General features: G+C 38.5%; 2 protein-coding genes across 10 annotated transcripts in view; both read right to left on the reverse strand.

Annotated features, from left to right (window-relative positions):
* LOC148333684 (uncharacterized) overlaps positions 1–3,962 on the reverse strand; it is a 15,375-nt gene extending 11,413 nt beyond the window's left edge. For 2 of the 3 annotated variants that reach the window (XM_088300550.1, XM_088300552.1), the window contains exons 1-6: positions 3,939–3,961; positions 3,676–3,750; positions 3,470–3,563; positions 3,207–3,366; positions 2,431–2,570; positions 1,652–1,763 (exon numbers count right to left, since the gene is read on the reverse strand). In XM_088300550.1, coding sequence (XP_088156676.1) covers positions 1,652–1,763; positions 2,431–2,570; positions 3,207–3,366; positions 3,470–3,563; positions 3,676–3,720 — 551 coding nt within the window. In that variant the 5' untranslated portion in view covers positions 3,721–3,750; positions 3,939–3,961. Of the gene's footprint in view, positions 1–1,651; positions 1,764–2,430; positions 2,571–3,206; positions 3,367–3,469; positions 3,564–3,675; positions 3,751–3,938 lie in introns of all 3 variants that reach the window. The other variant, XM_088300551.1, reaches the window with a different exon arrangement.
* A 1,801-nt stretch (positions 3,963–5,763) lies between these two features.
* LOC148333685 (uncharacterized) overlaps positions 5,764–20,059 on the reverse strand; it is a 42,600-nt gene continuing 28,304 nt past the window's right edge. For 3 of the 7 annotated variants that reach the window (XM_088301499.1, XM_088301502.1, XM_088301505.1), the window contains 13 exons: positions 16,401–16,541; positions 15,400–15,513; positions 12,043–15,294; positions 11,746–11,955; positions 10,793–10,983; positions 10,559–10,693; positions 9,479–9,584; positions 7,877–8,075; positions 7,595–7,731; positions 7,040–7,333; positions 6,851–6,952; positions 6,168–6,476; positions 5,764–5,909 (listed from right to left, as the gene is read on the reverse strand). In XM_088301499.1, coding sequence (XP_088157625.1) covers positions 5,889–5,909; positions 6,168–6,476; positions 6,851–6,952; positions 7,040–7,333; positions 7,595–7,731; positions 7,877–8,075; positions 9,479–9,584; positions 10,559–10,693; positions 10,793–10,983; positions 11,746–11,955; positions 12,043–15,294; positions 15,400–15,513; positions 16,401–16,541 — 5,211 coding nt within the window. In that variant the 3' untranslated portion in view covers positions 5,764–5,888. Of the gene's footprint in view, positions 5,910–6,167; positions 6,477–6,850; positions 6,953–7,039; positions 7,334–7,594; positions 7,732–7,876; positions 8,076–9,478; positions 9,585–10,558; positions 10,694–10,792; positions 10,984–11,745; positions 11,956–12,042; positions 15,295–15,399; positions 15,514–16,400; positions 16,542–17,027; positions 17,146–18,827; positions 18,940–19,606; positions 19,747–20,059 lie in introns of all 7 variants that reach the window. The other 4 variants (XM_088301503.1, XM_088301504.1, XM_088301500.1 and 1 more) reach the window with 3 other exon arrangements.

A 20,059-nucleotide genomic window follows, 5' to 3' on the forward strand; every position in this document is an offset into this window, starting at 1 on the left:
ACAACCCAGTTAAGTACCGTTTTGGGGGAAGACAAATATCGATCATGAAAATAACTTGGCTCTTCAACATTACAGTGCTTTCGTGGATAGTGGCAGTAAAAAAGTATGAAATCTTTGTCATTACTCAGAATTCTGGATATATTAGTCAGAAACTGTGGTCTCGTCATTAAAATCAAAACAACACAGTATGCTTAAGTTAACAACACACAATTATGTTTTCATATTTTTTAACTGAAAATAACGTAAACATTTATAGGTCAGTGAAGCGAAAGTAAGTGAACAACTAAATTCAATAACTCTGACCCTCCTAAGATACAAAAGCATCTCTAAAAATCTTGCTGTTCAATCCATGTTGAGACTAAATGTCTATAAATGCGGAAAGTTCAGCATTGTTGTGTCCCTTACGGGGAGTGGCTGTCCTGTGAAGATGACAACTGTGCTAAATGCGCAATGAGTTAAAAAAAAAAAAAACAGAAACAAAAAAAGAGCAGTGTTTCAAGTATTTATAGTATTCATTCATTTTCAATGTAAAATGTGTTTATATGTTTAATTTGAGTTCAAGAAGATAACGCCTGAGAATTCAAATGAAGGAAACAAAAAAAAAAAGATGTTCGTATAATCAGCAGTTACATTTTATTTTAGCTGAATCAACAACCCATGAGTTAGAGGGCACTTGCAGGATGACGAAAGGGTTCGCGGAAGCACTGCTCTGGACTTACAAAAAATCCCTCGCACATGCCAAAATTTGTTGACAAATCTACGATACTTAGAATAAACAAAAATAGGATTCATGGGAGAACTCGAAGGAAGAAACATTGCTGGACCTTAGAAATTTGCTAAGGAACACGTGTTTACCAGCACTAATGGCAAAATATTCTACGGACAAATCAAACCAAAGTTGAAATGGATGTTGTGGAATGACCCAAGCAAAAGTTCTGCCCTGTCCTAAAGCGAGCCTTTCATACAAGACATGCCAGAAATCTTGGTCAACTCTGTTTTATAAAGAGGAATGGCCCAAAACTAATTTGATCGTCATGCAGAACTTATTAGCAACTACAGGAAGGGGGATCTTAATTTTTTTTCCCTCACTGTCCTGTGAATGAGCACGTTATGCTCAATTAAAAAAAAACGATCATTTGTTTGTTATTGGTGCAAGCAGACTTTTCATTCAAAAAAATGAAGTTGACCCACCCATTTTCTACAGTGATTGACCTCATTAGGGTTGCAGGTGAATAAGAACTGGGTGGGGTGCACCTTGTACGGGTCGACAGCCAATCACAGGGCACGTAAACTACATGAAGTAATTCATAACTAAGATGTCAATATCAAGATGTCAGATGTCATTTAATTGCCCTCCTGAACAGATATTTTGGTTTTTAGTGATTATCAACTCATGATGCCGGGTGATCTTGTCATTTTTAGGACAGCTGGTATAATACATTTGTTAAGCATTCTATAAATTACAATTACAGCATGTTGTTGATCAATTACAGTAGAGCATTGTGGGCAGAAACATGAAAATATCACCTTGTGAAAATAATACTTTTACAAACAAGACCATTGTTTAAAAAAATAAAGTAACCAAGCATCTCATTCACTACGATTCTTTACCGGGATTATAATGACATTGAGAGAGGGAAGCTGGTCTTACGAGTTATTCTTTGTCTCAAGTTCATTGATTAGTTCCGTTGTAGTAAGCTCGTGGTCACTCTGCTCCTTTTTCATCTTGTCCAGGCGATACTGCAATTGGTTAATATGAGATTCTGAGGGGAAAAAAAGTGACGAAAAAAAAACACATGATGAAAGGGAAAGCATGCATTAGACTCCATGTGCACTTACTCTTTAATTTTCTTTGTCACTTGTCCTTATTTGGCATCTAATTCCAACGACGGGCCTATGTAAACGGGAGCCGAGACCAGCTGACATTGAACTGTACTCAACCATTAAGACTCACACCTATGGACAATTTATTCTGACAAAGGCATGGTGCAGTATTAGATTTTGCATGATAACAGTCAGCCAAAATAATCACTGTATTGAGATTATAGCGCTAAAAAAATGTTCTTAAAAAAATGCATTAAATAAATACTTGAGTAAATATTTTATATACTATACTTATAATTTATAGTCAGGAATATGTTTTTTTTTTATTGAACGCAATCCATTTTATTTTCAAACAAGATATAGACTACCGTATTTGATAGATTAAGAAGCATATAGCATGTCAAATAAATGTACACTTTTTTTGCAAAGACAACCATGTAACTAACGGTCTCTTTGCGACTTTAACATACATTTAAAGAAAAAAAAATAAGAACGGAAAAAAGCAGATGTTTTTTTTCATACTGCAGCCTTTGCAATCTGAAATTTGCATTGTACTACATTGCAATGTGGAATTGAATTAAAATAAGATAAAAAAAAGTTCGGCACCTCTTTGAGCAATGACGCTAATCTTGCAGGCGATCTCTCGCTCCAGTCCATCCCTATAATCTCGCTCTTTGACCATCTCCCGCTGAATCTTCCTCAACTGGAATTTGGGAGTGTTCATAATATCCTGAAGAGGAGATTTGCTGTGAAAATAAATAATCAAGAAAAACAAAATAATAATTACAATCTTTTCAGTCTAATTCACTCATAAATAAATGAATTATAAAAATAAAAAACTAGAACTGTGTCATTTGTGATCTTCGTTCAAGTCACCACAAAAGACACACTGGACAGTAAACCAACATCCATCGCAGGTTCAGAGTCCGGCTATTTTTTTGCATAATTAAATATTTTGGTCCAACTCTTGTCTATTTGAGATGCTTTGGAAACACAACAAACACCCAGGCTCATTTAACGCAACATCACTCCAAGCAGCCAAAAGAAGTCAGTACTAGTAGAAAAGCAGACTTTAGAGAAATGCAGCTAACTACCGGCTAATTCTGTTCTTTAACATTAGTAGGAGTGGTGGTAACAGCGGTTTCAGAACTTGTAACACGAGGAATTTTTTTAAGATCGGCACCAAAAATATTTTCACCTCCAATGAAAATGTGCTGTTGACCAGTGGGAGCTGTCTAAATTAAGAGACCCACATGGGGACTGACCAAAAAGTACACATTTGTAGGTGGAAAAAAATATTGAATTCACCAATTATGTCACCATAGGTTTGGGCACAACACCAGCAATAAATAAATATTTATAAAAGTCAGTGATAGTGATACCTGACAGAAGATGATGCCACAGTATGCATATCCACAAACGAGATTTTCTTTGTGCAATGGAACACAGGGGAGTCATCATCTGAGAGTGAAGAGAATGTTGACACACTGGAAGTAGAGCTGCTCGCCGTTCGCCCCAATATTTCATGCGGCACTGGCAAATCTGAAAGATGAAGACAAACATCTAAATCAGCTGCAAAGTGCGTCCAACGTCTGAAAGCACAAGTCAAATGCCAAAGAAATGCAGAAATGGATGCGAGACTCACATTGCTTTGCCAAGTAGGCATCAAGGCCATTACTCAGATAAACACTGCCATTGCTCTCCATCACAAAAGAAACCGTTAGATTTGCAATCTCCCTCTAACAAACAAGAATGTAAATATGATTATTTTGGTACAGAAGGAATGAGAAGAAAAACACATTAACACATCATATTCCCAGTGTTTTAACAAAAATAATTCTGCCTGCTTACCTCCACTCCAGTGTCCAAAGTATTAAGGGTGCTACGTTCATTCATCACGTCATGGTAAACCAGCAACAAAAGCACCTGTGAATAAAAAGAGCAGGTCAGACATTCCCCATTACCTTGTGTTTTGCCCAGAAGATTCACAATACTGCACAATAGAAGCATGTCATTGTTGAGTTTTAAAACAGCGCAAACAAAACACTATGCAAGACAGCAATAATAACAATATCACATACAACAGGATGCAAACAAACATTCCCCACATGTACCTTTGCAATTTCCACAGTCAGGTTAATTCCATTTCGTATGTTGTCCCAGTATATTGATGTGCCTTTGGTTGGATTAAATCTGCAATCCCCTATACAACAAAAAGGTATTACGGTAAATAAGCATTTTCAGATAAGAGAATAGAAATTGAAACATACAGTCTCCAATATGAAGGTACAACTGAAAATGTGACTATTTTCATCCATAAAAACATACTTTCAGATTAATTCAATTTAATTGCCTGCAATTGTGATTGCCAGCATGGTTGGTTCATGCATTCCCATCATTACTCCCTCACATAGTGAAGCAGATGATATGAATAGTAAATCCATTCCTAGCATAAATGAGCAGATATATAGCAACTGCAGCGGTGTTGCACTTATTCTATAAAATGTGTTCAAACTCTCCATGTAAACGCATTCATATTTCAAATTCTAGTAAGTGAAAAAAAAAACTGCCCTCCACTTCCCATCTTTGTGTGCCCTGCGATTGGTTGGCAACCAATCCGGTGTGAACCTCGCCTTCTGCCCGAAACGGCTGAGATAGGCTACAGCATGCCCGCGACCCTCGTGAGGAGAAGCGGCTCAGATAATGAATGAAAGAAAGAGTACAAGTACAAATTTGGTAAAAAACTAAATAAGGCTGCAAAAAAGAGGCAGAAAACTCAATTTCATGAACTGGGTCCGCCCAATGACTTGGAAGATGGAAATGACCAGCTATCGGTAAGTATTGCTCACGCCATTTTTATTGTTTAATTAAATGAATCAGAAGGGAGAAAAGCAAGCATGCTTCCATGCCAGAAAGTCAGGTGTGGCTCAATGATTCCATATCCGCCTTCTTCAAGATCACAGTCATGCTGGCCCCGCCCGGAAGATTTTCAAAGTGTAATGCTGAATCCAAGATAATGTGTATCATTTGGAGAAACCGTTCATTAGGAAAGGGATATTTAATTGTTTAGTACATATTAAAATTTGGAAAAACCGTGTCCCGTACATTTCCACCCCCAGTTTAGACACTCAGATGATAAACTGATTCAAAACATCTGTTCTGGAACCGGAAACTTTGATTTTTCTATTTCAAAAAGTAGATAACTGAGTTCAGGATTAGACTCAGAGTTTTTTGAACCTATTTTGTGAAATGGACCCCTGAACAACACTTTTGCATTGAGAGAGGAAAAAAAACATGCCCAGAAATGTGTGTCAGAAACTCACGGTCCACAAATCTTGCAATGGCATTAAAACGTTCCTCAGCTGTTTTAATCAAGCTTACCTCACACGACCACTTGAAACAAACCCTCCTTCCATCCTTTTATCCTCTTAAGGAACCAATAAATCCCTCTACTCAAATTATTGATACATTTTGATTAATATTTTAAGTGGAATCATGGGGGATTTCTTTTATGGATATACATAATTGACAAGATATACAGTACAAAAATCAGCCAATCCATTTACATTACCTTCAGCATTTATCATGATATACTTCCGTGCATCAATCCATTATCTGAGCGCTTATCGCAAGCATCACAGGCGTGTTTGGAGCCTAGCCTTCAACTTTGCTTATGAATTGTTGAATGCGCATTTGTGGTTTCCAAAGGAGACTGAAAGTGGAATAAGTGGATAAGTATAGCCACCTAACTTTTCAAAGGTTGGGGCTTAAAAACTTCATGCATGAAGCTTGCATATTCTCCCTGTGCTGAGGGTGGATTTGCTCCAGGTACTTTGGTATTGGTTCCAGTTCACTCGCTTGTGTGCATGGGTAAATATGTCTGCAAGCATGATTTTTTTTTTTTTGCATTTGTTGGAAATGAATGCTCAAGGTTCAGACAGGACAATTTGTAAATTTGATTTTTTTTTAATATACAAATTAGACAATACAGTAAAATTCAAAATAAAGTAATAAAAGTGCATAAAACACAAATTACAAATGAATGTGTTGAACTGCTGAAAAATTCACACCATCCTCCTCTTCATCTGCAGAATAAAAAAATATATATATTAGAATGTAGAAAAACGCAGCACAATTTCTCAAGACTTAAAAATAGAAACATCAAGTCAGAATCGTTTACACCCAATAACATGATCACCAGAGTATGTGAAGACAACATCAGAGAGTCAATGTTTGTCCACCAAGCCTATAACAGAATTCTATTGTAAATGGCTCGCCAGATTAAAGGACTGAGTGGGCAGACAATTCTTTGCTCACCTTTAAATTAAAGACCATCTCCTTACCTTGCGAACGCTTGTCGTCAACCGTGGGGACTTGCCAGAAGTTTGAGGGGACTTCTTGTTTTCTTTGGAGACCATTTGGAGTGACTTGAAGCTGCTTCCCCTGCCCGCTCGACCCGCCGCAGCGCAGGAAGTGGTAACCTGCTTATTTATTTTGTGCATGGCATTTCCGGGGGACTTCATGGAGGTTTTGCCTGGTGACTTCCGAGTGGAACTACGGAGTTTGTTCAGGCTTCTTTTCAGGTAATTGCTGCTGCTGCTGTTCTTTGGGGTGTTGTCGATGGTGAACATCATAGACTGCCGGCGGTCAACCTGACAAGATAAAGGAGAAGTCTGACGAGCTGACAGTTTGTGTCTCAGTTGAAACGGTTTTATTCCGTTCTATTTGAAATGATAGGTTTCACAAAAAATTTAACATTTCCTGCAATTGTCATTTCATGAAGGTTATATTTTTTAACGTTTAACTTAGGAATATTGTATCTAGCCATTCAATTTCTTAACTGCTGACTTATATTGTTATCTGAAGGCAATCCTAGCTGACTTTGGGCTAAAGGCAGACTACACCAGTCATTTATTGAGAGTGGAAACCATGTAGCCCGGATCGAAGTCAGGCTGCGAAAGCATTCCATCACACTTGACTATTAGTTTATGTTACACAACATAAACTCTACGGATGTCAAACTCACTGGACTGAAGGCAGGGTGAATTTGTGAGCTGGAGGGTCCGCTGTTGATGTTCTTGTTTTTGGGAGTGAGGGGTCGGGGGAAACAGCTGGCCTTCATTTTCTTCTGGCAAATAAAAAAAAAAAAATGATAACGGTTAAAGAAAATTTAGAAAATATCCATACAATCTTTCAGTTTGACACGACGACTAACCTCAGGTGACGTTTGAGGAACAGATAACGTCGAACCAGACCGCTTTGTACATCTCGCGCTTTTCAGCTGAGAGGAGCTGACCAATTTGGACCGTGGATGATCTGCTGTCAAGGACAGACGGTGAGAACGGACACCAACTGCGGAACTCGACTGTCCTGCTGCGAGGGAGTGCCGATGGGAAGCGAGAGACTCTTGGAGCTGGCCTGGCATGATGGAGCCTCGACGAATGGTCTCCATTGGGTCACCTGTCCGGACATCCTCGTCGGTGAAAGTAAGCACGCTCTTGTAGCCAGTCTGAAGGGAGAAAATGGTTGAAATTGATACCATAAACAAGGGAATGCGACTTGCGTCAATATATTTAGTATTGATTTACGGAGTTTATTCTCGTGGGCAAAATGATTGGAAATCCATTGTTAATGAAAGATTTTCAAATTTGAATTCAAGAAATTCTAATTTAAAATAGAATTTTATTTATGTAGTTGTCATGTATACCGCTGATAGACACAGAACATAGGTCCAAGCATTACAACTGTTGAGAATCACTGATTAACCAACCTCAAACTCTACAGGATAGCTGCTCTTGAGATGAGGAAGGCAGGCTTTGTTCCTTGCTTGGAGCTCAGCAATTCGCATCCAGTCATCTGGCGCACCATCTGGCTCATTCTCTGCTCCGACGCAAAACGTACTTGTGGCTGAACACATCAGAGTGCAGAAAATTGAGCAAATAGGAGTTATGGGCCTCATCTAAAAGGTCAGATCCCATTAAAAAAATGACTGTAAACGATACAGTTTGAGTTGATAAGTTTTTCCGTGTGCTGTTGCTCAAGTCAAACTTACTCTGCGAATGGAGCGTGCTCCGCCGATACCCAGGAAGACCGCTGAGCTGTTCGCTGGCAGCGGCGGTCATTCTAGCGGGCGTGTCAAAAAGCTCCATGGACACTGGACGTGCGCCATGGGCACCAGAGAGGTTGGGCTGAGAGCGAGCTGAAGCCAGGCTGGAGAACGTCTCATCACCTTCAATGCTGCCTGGAGTTTTCTGAAGAGGAGTGCGATAAGAGTTTACCAAAATGCTCAGAGAAGAAAGTTTGACAGCTTTGTAAGAACCAGGGTTACTATCGTTTGGGAATTTTAGTTATAGTGTTTATTTAGTTTGGAATTTTGCTTAAAGTGTTGTTAGTTTTAATTAGTTTTCATAGCAGCTTTGGTAGGTTTTCCTGACTATAATTTTTTCCAAAAGAAGTTTTAGTATTAGTTTTTTTTTGTGTGTGTTTTGCTTTTGTGCAAGATTTAAAAGACCCAAGTAAGTAAGGCGTAGTAAAAAGTCAACAAAAATTTACATATTAAAAAAAAAACTGATAATACGGGTTACAATTTACAGTTTTAATAGTCCACAGAATTTGAATTAAAATGAGTGCAGTGCATGCCACTTCAAGATTTGCAAGATTACACTAATTGCATAAATAAAGCCATGATGCCTTGTTTGCATACTTCTGAAGTACGATACTTTCCGGACTATAACTAAATAAGTCGCATCAACTCTTGTTGGAGAGTGAGAGAGAGGGGAAAAAAACATATACAAACCGCACCAGGCTATAAGCCGCAGTTTTGTGAAATTTGAAAAAAAATTAGTCGTTTACTGCATGGAGAGAACAATTTTGTATTCTGAATGCACATAAAAAGGCACATAAACAGATTCTTAACACAGCAACAACTTTGCTAATTAAAACAGAACAGACCTAAGTGGGAAAAAATAAAATAAAAAATTATACATTATATAATATAAAATAAGTAACTTTAAAAGAATAATAATTAAATTGAATTGATGTTGAGAAGCATTAAACCCAGTTGAACAGTGTGCTGTTTTTTTTTTTTGTTGTTTTTCGTTTTAAAGACACTGAATATATTTTTTTCATATAATGGAACCAAAAAAAATGAAGCACTTTTTATGTAACGTTGCTTTTCAGGCTGAGTTAAATGTCAAGAGCAAGTGAGCTATTCGAGCAAAATCCACAGTCTCCTTGAAGCGGCGTCATCTGGTGGGCTCCTTTTAATTGACTGCTGCTTGATGACGTCGCTTCTGTGCAATAAATATTAATAGGACTACAACTCACAGTTGACTGACCTTCTCTTCTTCGGGTAAAGGGCTTTGCTGTTAATATCAATAAAATGCAACGTTATTTATATAGCGCATTTCACAACAGCTGGAGCTGTAACAAAGCGCTTTCCGTATGGTGTAATATAAATTAGCGGGAAATTAGATGAATACATTTAAAATCAACCCCCGAAAAGCTTGTTTTAAAGTGATTGACAAAGACGAAAACAAGGCATTATCTCGACAATATTGTTTAGTAAACGTAAAAGGTAATTTGTTATTTTTCTAGGGAAATAAAGTTTGTTAAAATATTTAAGTTCAAAAGCATGTCAACACATTTCCATTACCTTTGTCAAGGTTATGTTTATAACCTGCGTTGTCCTCCGTCTTTTGACGGACGACGATGGATTTATATAGGGGAAATCCACTTCTGTTTTGCTTTCTTTGGTGGTTCTAGAGAATGCAAGATTACAAAATGTAAACCAAGGTAAAAGTGAAATTCTGTTAAGTACCGTATTTTCGCAGTCATAGGAGGGCGCAACACCTGTTGAGGGTGCTATTTCTGCGCGCCGCCTTGTAAGGCGCTAGCTCAGCTGTTTTTAGCATAGCAATAGCTCGGCTGCTCGCGCTGACTCAGCCCATGGCAATTCACTTTGCCTCAATACCATAAGCAATCGCCACATTTCAAAGACAGTTGCTATGATACCATTGACAATCGCTATCATTAACAATGACTCTAACCAATAATAGGTATCATGGCAATAGTCTACAAGACTACGTCAGGGGAGGGACTTCACTGGTCACCACACTCCTTAGAGTCACGGTTTCAAAAAAAAAAAAAAAAAAACTCAGCATACAAGCAAACAAAGAAATAAGATTAACACAAAACATGTATCTCTCATGCCATCAATATACCAAAAAGAAATAAAAATAACACAAAATGATATAGCAATGGCTTCTTGGGAGCCATTAAAGCAATGCCTTCTGGGAGCCACTCAGACTCAGCCAAATCACATGGCTGTTTAGAGAGATGTGCTGTTGTGCTTTGGGCTTTTTGTCTGTTGTCTAAACCTGGGACGTTTCTTGCTTGCAATAACATAAATGATAAGACAGACTACAACATTGTGGACAGCTGCCCTTTTGTCCAGCTTTCTCCCACACCATCACCCAAACACCATAGTCACATAATGTATAGTAGTCATGGTCACTTTGAAGCATAGATGACTCACACTTTGTCCAGCAGGGTGTGCTAACATGCACTCCAAACAGCCCAATGAGTAAAAGGGTTGATGGTCGCGAGTGATACTTTGTCCATATAATGAGCGCAGTCGCCTTACAAGGCGCTGTGTTAGTTTAGGGGAAGATTTGGGACTTTTAAGTGCGCCTTATGACTGCGAAAATACGGTACTCATAACTCTGCCATTTACCTGTTGTGTCTTGTATTTATTGGTGTAAAATAAAGAGTTTCCAGTGACTCAGCCTTCAGACCACGACGTTTGGCTGCCAGCCTCTCAGAACTGCGAACGAGCGGTGTGCTCGATTCATCAGGCGCCGAAAGCTTCCTGCAAATTGGGGCACAAATATCATGGTGATTAAATTTCAATATTCTCCTTAGTTGAATTTCTGTTCACTTAATACTTTTCACTAAGCAAAATGGGAACCTTGTGTTGTTCAGCGAATCTTCAAGGGAGCTTTGCTCCAGACTGTCTGAGCTCAGAACTCCTTTGGGCTCCACTTTTGCGTGAACATTTAAGTGTGAGCCCGGAACCTCCAAGTAACATGATTCAGATGTTCCTCGTTGATGGCCAGGGATTTGGTTGTGGGCGCACAGGTTTAGGTCAGCGAAGGCCACCTTAATATGAGCAGAATTCAGAAAAGTATAAACTTTTTTTTCTTTGACGTCTCGTATTGACACGAATACTTAAGCGGGTCGCTGTGAAAATGGTAAAAGGGACTGGCACAGTTACATGTCACATACGACCTTTATGACAACACACTGCATACGATCCAGGGATGAAGAATTTGGGAAAATAATCTAATTTGTTTTTTCCTCAATAATTCAATTGCGCTTCAATATGCATTTTTTCCCTTCCTCTCTTTATTAACCCATTGTCTTCAGCGGTTAAGTAACAGAATTGAGGACATGCATATTTAATACCGGAACAGTTTTTCCATGCATTAGTGGAGTTTTGTTTAATGACACTGCGGCAATTATCTCTTAAAGATCTTTCACAGGTAGTTGAAATGATAAACTAATGCATCATTTGAGGAAATTGAAATCGTTTTTCATGACAGAACTCTACTCATGTGTATTATTTTCTTTTGCTCTTCTGCATTTTTTTCCTCAAGAAATTGTCATGTTGTTTACCTACTGTACGTCGTCTGACTATATCCACTCTTTTTTTAAACAATATAATGAAAGTTGGACAGTTTTTTTGGTGCTGTGTTTTTCTGCTTGATGTTCATGTGAATATATAGCAGATAGCATTTTCAGAGAGAGACAAAAAAAATTGCATTCTACTGTATCCCGATGTCCGTTATCTTTCGATTAAGTGTTCAGCCTTATACTTGCACAACAAACGACACAGAACAATGAATGTCATACAAAACCAACCTGAGCCTCCAAACGGGTCAGCTTGCTCAACATGTTTTTTTCCTTGTTTTGAGCCTTTTCCAATTCCAATTGAAGCAATTTGAGCTCCACACCAGTGGCGTTCACCTGCCGCTCTTTTATTTCCAGGGAGAGCTTCAGTTTGGCCACCTCCTCTTGACTTTCATGGAGAAGCAGCTTCTTGTCATTGTAGTGACTCACTGCCTTTTCCACCTACAACATTTCATGTTTAACCTTATATAGTGAGCTACCCAACAGAAAGGTACCAATGAATGCATGTAAATCTGACCGCACACCTACCTGAGCTTTGTAGTGTTCAGCAGCCTCCGTTTTAGCCACAAGCTGCTCTTGCAACTCTCTCTCTCGCCTATTGCTCTTCTCGTTTTTTTCCATTTCTTTTAAAAGCCCAACTTTTTCCAACTTCATTGATTCAAGCTCTTGCTTGAGCAATTGTTCAATCTTAAGTGAGGCCAAGTTCTCTTTCTCTATGATCAACTTTGTCTGAACTAGTCTCTCCTTCTCCAGAAGGAGCGTATCCACTTGTTTCTCGAGAGCCTTCTGGTCCTTTTCCGCCTGTAGCAACTTGTCCAGTATGACTTCTTTTTCCCAATGAGCCTTCTTTTCTTCTGTCATTGCCTTCTCAAGCGCCTCTTTTTCTTCCCCATGGTTGAAACATTCAATTTGTTTGACTTTCTTTTGCAAATCTGCACTAAGTGAGACAACCTGCATCTGAAGGTTATGTATAATCTGAGCAGAGTCTTGTTGGTTTCCAAGTAACTGCTGTTCTTTGTCATTAAGTTTCTGAGAAATTTCTTCCAACTGTCCTTTAAGATGTTGGTTTTCGAGCTCAAGCACACGTGCTTGTTCAGAGGTTCCTTCCTGGAGTTTAACCAGCTGATCAGCGCTAATTTCAGCCTCCTCACTTGACTTTATAACCAAATTTGCCTGTGTGGAAACATTAGCTCTTAGTGTATTCAGACTGTGGTCTTTTTCAGATGTTAAGGTTTTAATGGCAACCAACTCAGTCTGGACCGTGTCAAGTTTCTCTTCAGCCATAATGAGGAGTTCCTGCTTCTCATTATGACATTCTGTGAGCTTCATAATTTCCTCCTGAAACAGGGACATCTGTTTCTGTAAGAGCTCTTCCTTTTGTTTATTCTCCTGTAGGGTTATCTCTGCTTCTTTCTGCCGTTGTGCCAACAGATCATTCTTAAACTGAACATCCTCCTCAGCCTTCCTTCGAGAGGAGTCAAGAGATTCTACTTGTTTCTTTAAATGTTGGATCTCTTGATTGAGCAAGTCAGACTTGTCAAAGTTGCTGGCCTTCAATTGCGTGACATGTTCCTCGTTATCTTGGATCTCCACCGTCATCTTGCTCACCTCTGCCTGTGATGCTGACAGCTGCAGCTGAAGTTTTTCCGTTAGCTGAGCAGACTCATGTTGGGTTTCAAGTAACTGTTGTTCTTTATCTTTAAGTTGTAGAACAATTACTTCCAGTTGACCTCTAAGGTCCTCTACCTCGGCCTTTTGCGCATTTGTTTTTTTGGAGGCCTCTTCCTGGATTTTAGAGAGCATGTTAGCATTGTCCTGAGCCTCTCCCTTTAGCTTTTGAACCAATTTAGTTTGAACAGCAACCTCTGCACTGAGCGTCTCGAGGCTGTGGTCCTTCTCAGCTGTTTGGGATTTGACGGAAACCATCTCAGACTTGAGCATATAAAGTTCCTCTTCAGTCTTGATGAGAAGTTTCTGTTTCTCATCATAGTGTTCTGTGAGCTTCAGAATTTCATTTTCAAAGAAGTTAATCTGTTTCTGTAAGAGCTCTTCCTTTTGCTTATTCTCCTGCAGGGTTCTGTCAGCTTCTTTCTGCTGTTGTGCCAACTGATCATTCTTAAACTGGACATCCTCCTCAGCTTTCCTTTGAGAGGAGTCAAGAGATTCTACTTGTTTCTTTAAATGTTGGATCTCTTGATTGAGCAAGTCAGACTTGTCAGAGTTGCTGGCCTTCAATTGCGTGACATGTTCCTCGTTATCTTGGATCTCCACCTTCATCTTGCACACCTGTGCCTGTGATGCTGACAGCTGCAGCTGAAGTTTTTCCGTTAGCTGAGCAGACTCATGTTGGGTTTCAAGTAACTGTTGTTCTTTATCTTTAAGTTGTAGAACAATTACTTCCAGTTGACCTCTAAGGTCCTCTACCTCGGCCTTTTGCGCATTTGTTTTTTTGGAGGCCTCTTCCTGGATTTTAGAGAGCATGTTAGCATTGTCCTGAGCCTCTCCCTTTAGCTTTTGAACTAATTTAGCTTGAACAGCAACCTCTGCACTGAGCGTCTCGAGGCTGTGGTCCTTCTCAGCTGTTTGGGATTTGACGGAAACCATCTCAGACTTGAGCACACCAAGTTCCTCTTCGGTCTTGATGAGGAGTTTCTGTTTCTGATCATAGTGTTCTGTGAGCTTCAGAATTTCATTTTCAAAGAAGTTAATCTGTTTCTGTAAGAGCTCTTCCTTTTGCTTATTCTCCTGCAGGGTTCTGTCAGCTTCTTTCTGCCGTTGTGCCAACAGATCATTCTTAAACTGAACATCCTCCTCAGCTTTCCTTTGAGAGGAGTCAAGAGATTCTACTTGTTTCTTTAAATGTTGGATCTCTTGATTGAGCAAGTCAGACTTGTCAGAGTTGCTGGCCTTCAATTGCGTGACATGTTCCTCGTTATCTTGGATCTCCACCTTCATCTTGCACACCTGTGCCTGTGATGCTGACAGCTGCAGCTGAAGTTTTTCCAACAGCTGAGCAGACTCATGTTGGGTTTCAAGTAACTGTTGTTCTTTATCTTTAAGTTGTAGAGCAATTACTTCCAGCTCTCCTCTAAGGTCCTCTACCTCAAGCTTAAATGCACTTGTGTTTTGGGAGGCCTCTTCCTGGATTTTAGAGAGCATTTTAGCATTGTCCTGAGCCTCTCCCTTTAGCTTTTGAACCAATTTAGCTTGAACAGCAACCTCGGCACTGAGCGTGTCGAGGCTACGGTCCTTCTCAGCTGTTTGGGATTGGACGGCAGCCATCTCAGACTTGAGCACACCAAGTTCCTCTTCGGTCTCGATGAGGAGTTTCTGTTTCTCATCATAGTGTTCTCTGAGCTTCAGAATCTCCTTTTCAAAGGAAGTAATCTGTTTCTGGAGGAGCTCCTCTTCTTGGTACTTTTCCTGAAGCTTCATGTCGGTTTCTATCTGCTGCCGAGTCAGCAAATCACTTTTTGACTGAACATCTTCTTCGGCCTTCCTTAGAAGAACATTAAGAGACTGTACTTGTTTATTTAAACATTGAATCTCTTGACTAAGCAAATCGGACTGCTCAGAGTTTGTGGCAGTCAGTTGCATGACACGTTCTTCTCTAACTTGGATCTCCACAGTCATCTCCGCAAGCAGATGCTGCAGAGATTGAGCATGGTCTTCAGCCTTTGTCAAAGAGTTAGTCAGACATTCAACTTGACTTTGTAGGTGGTTAATCTGTTCTTGAAGGATTTCAGACTGCTTGGAACTGTCCTTCTGCAAAATGACAAGCTGGTCATAAACGTTTTATAAGTTTAACAAACAGTTTTACAAATTGCAAAAGATCATTCTTTCAGAACACAATATGAACCTGACATGAAACAATTCTTGATTTACCTCAATTATAGGCCCCATATTTTCTCCAACATCAGGCTTTGTGGCTGCTCTAATTTCATCTTCTAAACATGAAATCTTCCCCTGGAGGATCTGATTTTGTTCAGTCAGGAGCTCCTGTAATAAAACAAAGCATTTACATCAAAGTTGATCCTCAACTGACCGGTTGTTGGGAGATTTAAAGTGGGTCACAGAACCTATTTTCTTCATCACCAGTGACCACCTCAATTATAGTTATTAATTGAATATGATAGTTTTATATTCATGGCCTAGATGTGTTCTTAAAACAAATAGTCTGGAATTTTGACTTTTCTACTGCATTAGCATACTTTAGAAACAACCATGAAGGACGCGCGGTTGAACTTGCGTGTAAATTGGGGTTATGTTACCTCAGTTTACAACTGCAACTGTGATTAAGGCTGAATGATTTTGGAAACGAATACAATCTTTACATGTATTCACTAAATAAGGCAATTGCGATAAGTACTATAAGACTATTGTTTTTTAAGCAACAGACAATTAAATTTGACTTCATTCTATTAAGCAGTAAACAAACATCCGCTACTGTATGAACATTAAAAATACAAATCAACAGTAACTGATTTTGTGAAAACCTTTAAGCCGATTAAGTATTAAAATAATAAATACTTGCATGTTGGACATTTCTTACCTGTTTACATAATCACTATGACGTAAACTGGTTGGACTGGTTTTGTCTATCGTGGTATAAGCGTGACCGATTGTTGCCAAAATGTATGTGCACAAGGATATAAATGCACTAATAAGAGGATGAAAATATTAGAATGAAATCTGTAATATTGAGAATTATAATACCTACCATTTTGCCTAACTCATACATGTATGCAAATTAACACGTACCACGCTAATACAACATCAACATGTAACAGTTTAACATAACATTTAATTCATAATGCATTCAAGATCTTGAATCAAAAATTGATTCAGAATCGAATTGCCAGGCAATGGAGGATTCGCACTCTCACCTTTTGTGCATTGGCTTGATTGAGTTCAGAGTGTAGGTAGTCCATTTTGGATCTCCACTCCTCTTGACCAGAGGCTTGAGTTTTGGTCAGCCTGCCAACTTCAGCTTGAAATACAGACAGCTGCGTATGGACTGCACGCACCTGAGGAAATGTATCACATAGTAACAAAGTCCTGTGTGTATCATATGCATAGACCGCCTACAACCTTATGATCAACTGTAGAATCTAATGAGAGCTAAACAGAGGAGCAGTACGGGGAAAAAACAAACTGACAAAAGATAATGCCTTTATTTGGAGTTGGAGAATGCACTAACTGGTCAAAAAAAAAAAAAAAACTCACTCCTTCAGGAAGACCTGGGGGTAGCTGTCGAGTTTGAATTTAATCCCTAAAAAGCCTTCAAAATAAAAATTAAAAAACCCTATAGGTCACTGGGGGCACTTTGAAGAAAACACAAATGTGTGATCTTCATTCATTTTAAAAACATTTAAATAGTAGATTACTTTACTTTTCAATTGTATTTTTATTCCAAGAGCAATATTTAAATGCACACTTTAGAATTGAAAAAAAAATGTGTCTTGAGACTGAATGAACAGTGTCTCTGAGGAGCGTTGACCAAGGGTTCATACCTGTGAAGAGAGGACACCGTTCTCGTCTTCAAGTTCATTTACTTTTCGCTTCATCAGTGAAAAGTTAGTTTTCCATTCTTGGTTTTGTTTTAGAATTTCACTGAGTCGTAATTGTAACCTAAAAGAAACAAAAGTAGGAATAGTGAGTAACAACCCAGTTAAGTACCGTTTTGGGGGAAGACAAATATCGATCATGAAAATAACTTGGCTCTTCAACATTACAGTGCTTTCGTGGATAGTGGCAGTAAAAAAGTATGAAATCTTTGTCATTACTCAGAATTCTGGATATATTAGTCAGAAACTGTGGTCTCGTCATTAAAATCAAAACAACACAGTATGCTTAAGTTAACAACACACAATTATGTTTTCATATTTTTTAACTGAAAATAACGTAAACATTTATAGGTCAGTGAAGCGAAAGTAAGTGAACAACTAAATTCAATAACTCTGACCCTCCTAAGATACAAAAGCATCTCTAAAAATCTTGCTGTTCAATCCATGTTGAGACTAAATGTCTATAAATGCGGAAAGTTCAGCATTGTTGTGTCCCTTACGGGGAGTGGCTGTCCTGTGAAGATGACAACTGTGCTAAATGCGCAATGAGTTAAAAAAAAAAAAAACAGAAACAAAAAAAGAGCAGTGTTTCAAGTATTTATAGTATTCATTCATTTTCAATGTAAAATGTGTTTATATGTTTAATTTGAGTTCAAGAAGATAACGCCTGAGAATTCAAATGAAGGAAACAAAAAAAAAAAGATGTTCGTATAATCAGCAGTTACATTTTATTTTAGCTGAATCAACAACCCATGAGTTAGAGGGCACTTGCAGGATGACGAAAGGGTTCGCGGAAGCACTGCTCTGGACTTACAAAAAATCCCTCGCACATGCCAAAATTTGTTGACAAATCTACGATACTTAGAATAAACAAAAATAGGATTCATGGGAGAACTCGAAGGAAGAAACATTGCTGGACCTTAGAAATTTGCTAAGGAACACGTGTTTACCAGCACTAATGGCAAAATATTCTACGGACAAATCAAACCAAAGTTGAAATGGATGTTGTGGAATGACCCAAGCAAAAGTTCTGCCCTGTCCTAAAGCGAGCCTTTCATACAAGACATGCCAGAAATCTTGGTCAACTCTGTTTTATAAAGAGGAATGGCCCAAAACTAATTTGATCGTCATGCAGAACTTATTAGCAACTACAGGAAGGGGGATCTTAATTTTTTTTCCCTCACTGTCCTGTGAATGAGCACGTTATGCTCAATTAAAAAAAAACGATCATTTGTTTGTTATTGGTGCAAGCAGACTTTTCATTCAAAAAAATGAAGTTGACCCACCCATTTTCTACAGTGATTGACCTCATTAGGGTTGCAGGTGAATAAGAACTGGGTGGGGTGCACCTTGTACGGGTCGACAGCCAATCACAGGGCACGTAAACTACATGAAGTAATTCATAACTAAGATGTCAATATCAAGATGTCAGATGTCATTTAATTGCCCTCCTGAACAGATATTTTGGTTTTTAGTGATTATCAACTCATGATGCCGGGTGATCTTGTCATTTTTAGGACAGCTGGTATAATACATTTGTTAAGCATTCTATAAATTACAATTACAGCATGTTGTTGATCAATTACAGTAGAGCATTGTGGGCAGAAACATGAAAATATCACCTTGTGAAAATAATACTTTTACAAACAAGACCATTGTTTAAAAAAATAAAGTAACCAAGCATCTCATTCACTACGATTCTTTACCGGGATTATAATGACATTGAGAGAGGGAAGCTGGTCTTACGAGTTATTCTTTGTCTCAAGTTCATTGATTAGTTCCGTTGTAGTAAGCTCGTGGTCACTCTGCTCCTTTTTCATCTTGTCCAGGCGATACTGCAATTGGTTAATATGAGATTCTGAGGGGAAAAAAAGTGACGAAAAAAAAACACATGATGAAAGGGAAAGCATGCATTAGACTCCATGTGCACTTACTCTTTAATTTTCTTTGTCACTTGTCCTTATTTGGCATCTAATTCCAACGACGGGCCTATGTAAACGGGAGCCGAGACCAGCTGACATTGAACTGTACTCAACCATTAAGACTCACACCTATGGACAATTTATTCTGACAAAGGCATGGTGCAGTATTAGATTTTGCATGATAACAGTCAGCCAAAATAATCACTGTATTGAGATTATAGCGCTAAAAAAATGTTCTTAAAAAAATGCATTAAATAAATACTTGAGTAAATATTTTATATACTATACTTATAATTTATAGTCAGGAATATGTTTTTTTTTTATTGAACGCAATCCATTTTATTTTCAAACAAGATATAGACTACCGTATTTGATAGATTAAGAAGCATATAGCATGTCAAATAAATGTACACTTTTTTTGCAAAGACAACCATGTAACTAACGGTCTCTTTGCGACTTTAACATACATTTAAAGAAAAAAAAATAAGAACGGAAAAAAGCAGATGTTTTTTTTCATACTGCAGCCTTTGCAATCTGAAATTTGCATTGTACTACATTGCAATGTGGAATTGAATTAAAATAAGATAAAAAAAAGTTCGGCACCTCTTTGAGCAATGACGCTAATCTTGCAGGCGATCTCTCGCTCCAGTCCATCCCTATAATCTCGCTCTTTGACCATCTCCCGCTGAATCTTCCTCAACTGGAATTTGGGAGTGTTCATAATATCCTGAAGAGGAGATTTGCTGTGAAAATAAATAATCAAGAAAAACAAAATAATAATTACAATCTTTTCAGTCTAATTCACTCATAAATAAATGAATTATAAAAATAAAAAACTAGAACTGTGTCATTTGTGATCTTCGTTCAAGTCACCACAAAAGACACACTGGACAGTAAACCAACATCCATCGCAGGTTCAGAGTCCGGCTATTTTTTTGCATAATTAAATATTTTGGTCCAACTCTTGTCTATTTGAGATGCTTTGGAAACACAACAAACACCCAGGCTCATTTAACGCAACATCACTCCAAGCAGCCAAAAGAAGTCAGTACTAGT

Source organism: Idiotropiscis lumnitzeri, chromosome 7, assembly GCF_059441095.1.
Source record: "Idiotropiscis lumnitzeri isolate Australia: NSW breed Sydney's pygmy pipehorse chromosome 7, RoL_Ilum_1.0, whole genome shotgun sequence".
Lineage (NCBI taxonomy): Eukaryota > Metazoa > Chordata > Actinopteri > Syngnathiformes > Syngnathidae > Idiotropiscis > Idiotropiscis lumnitzeri.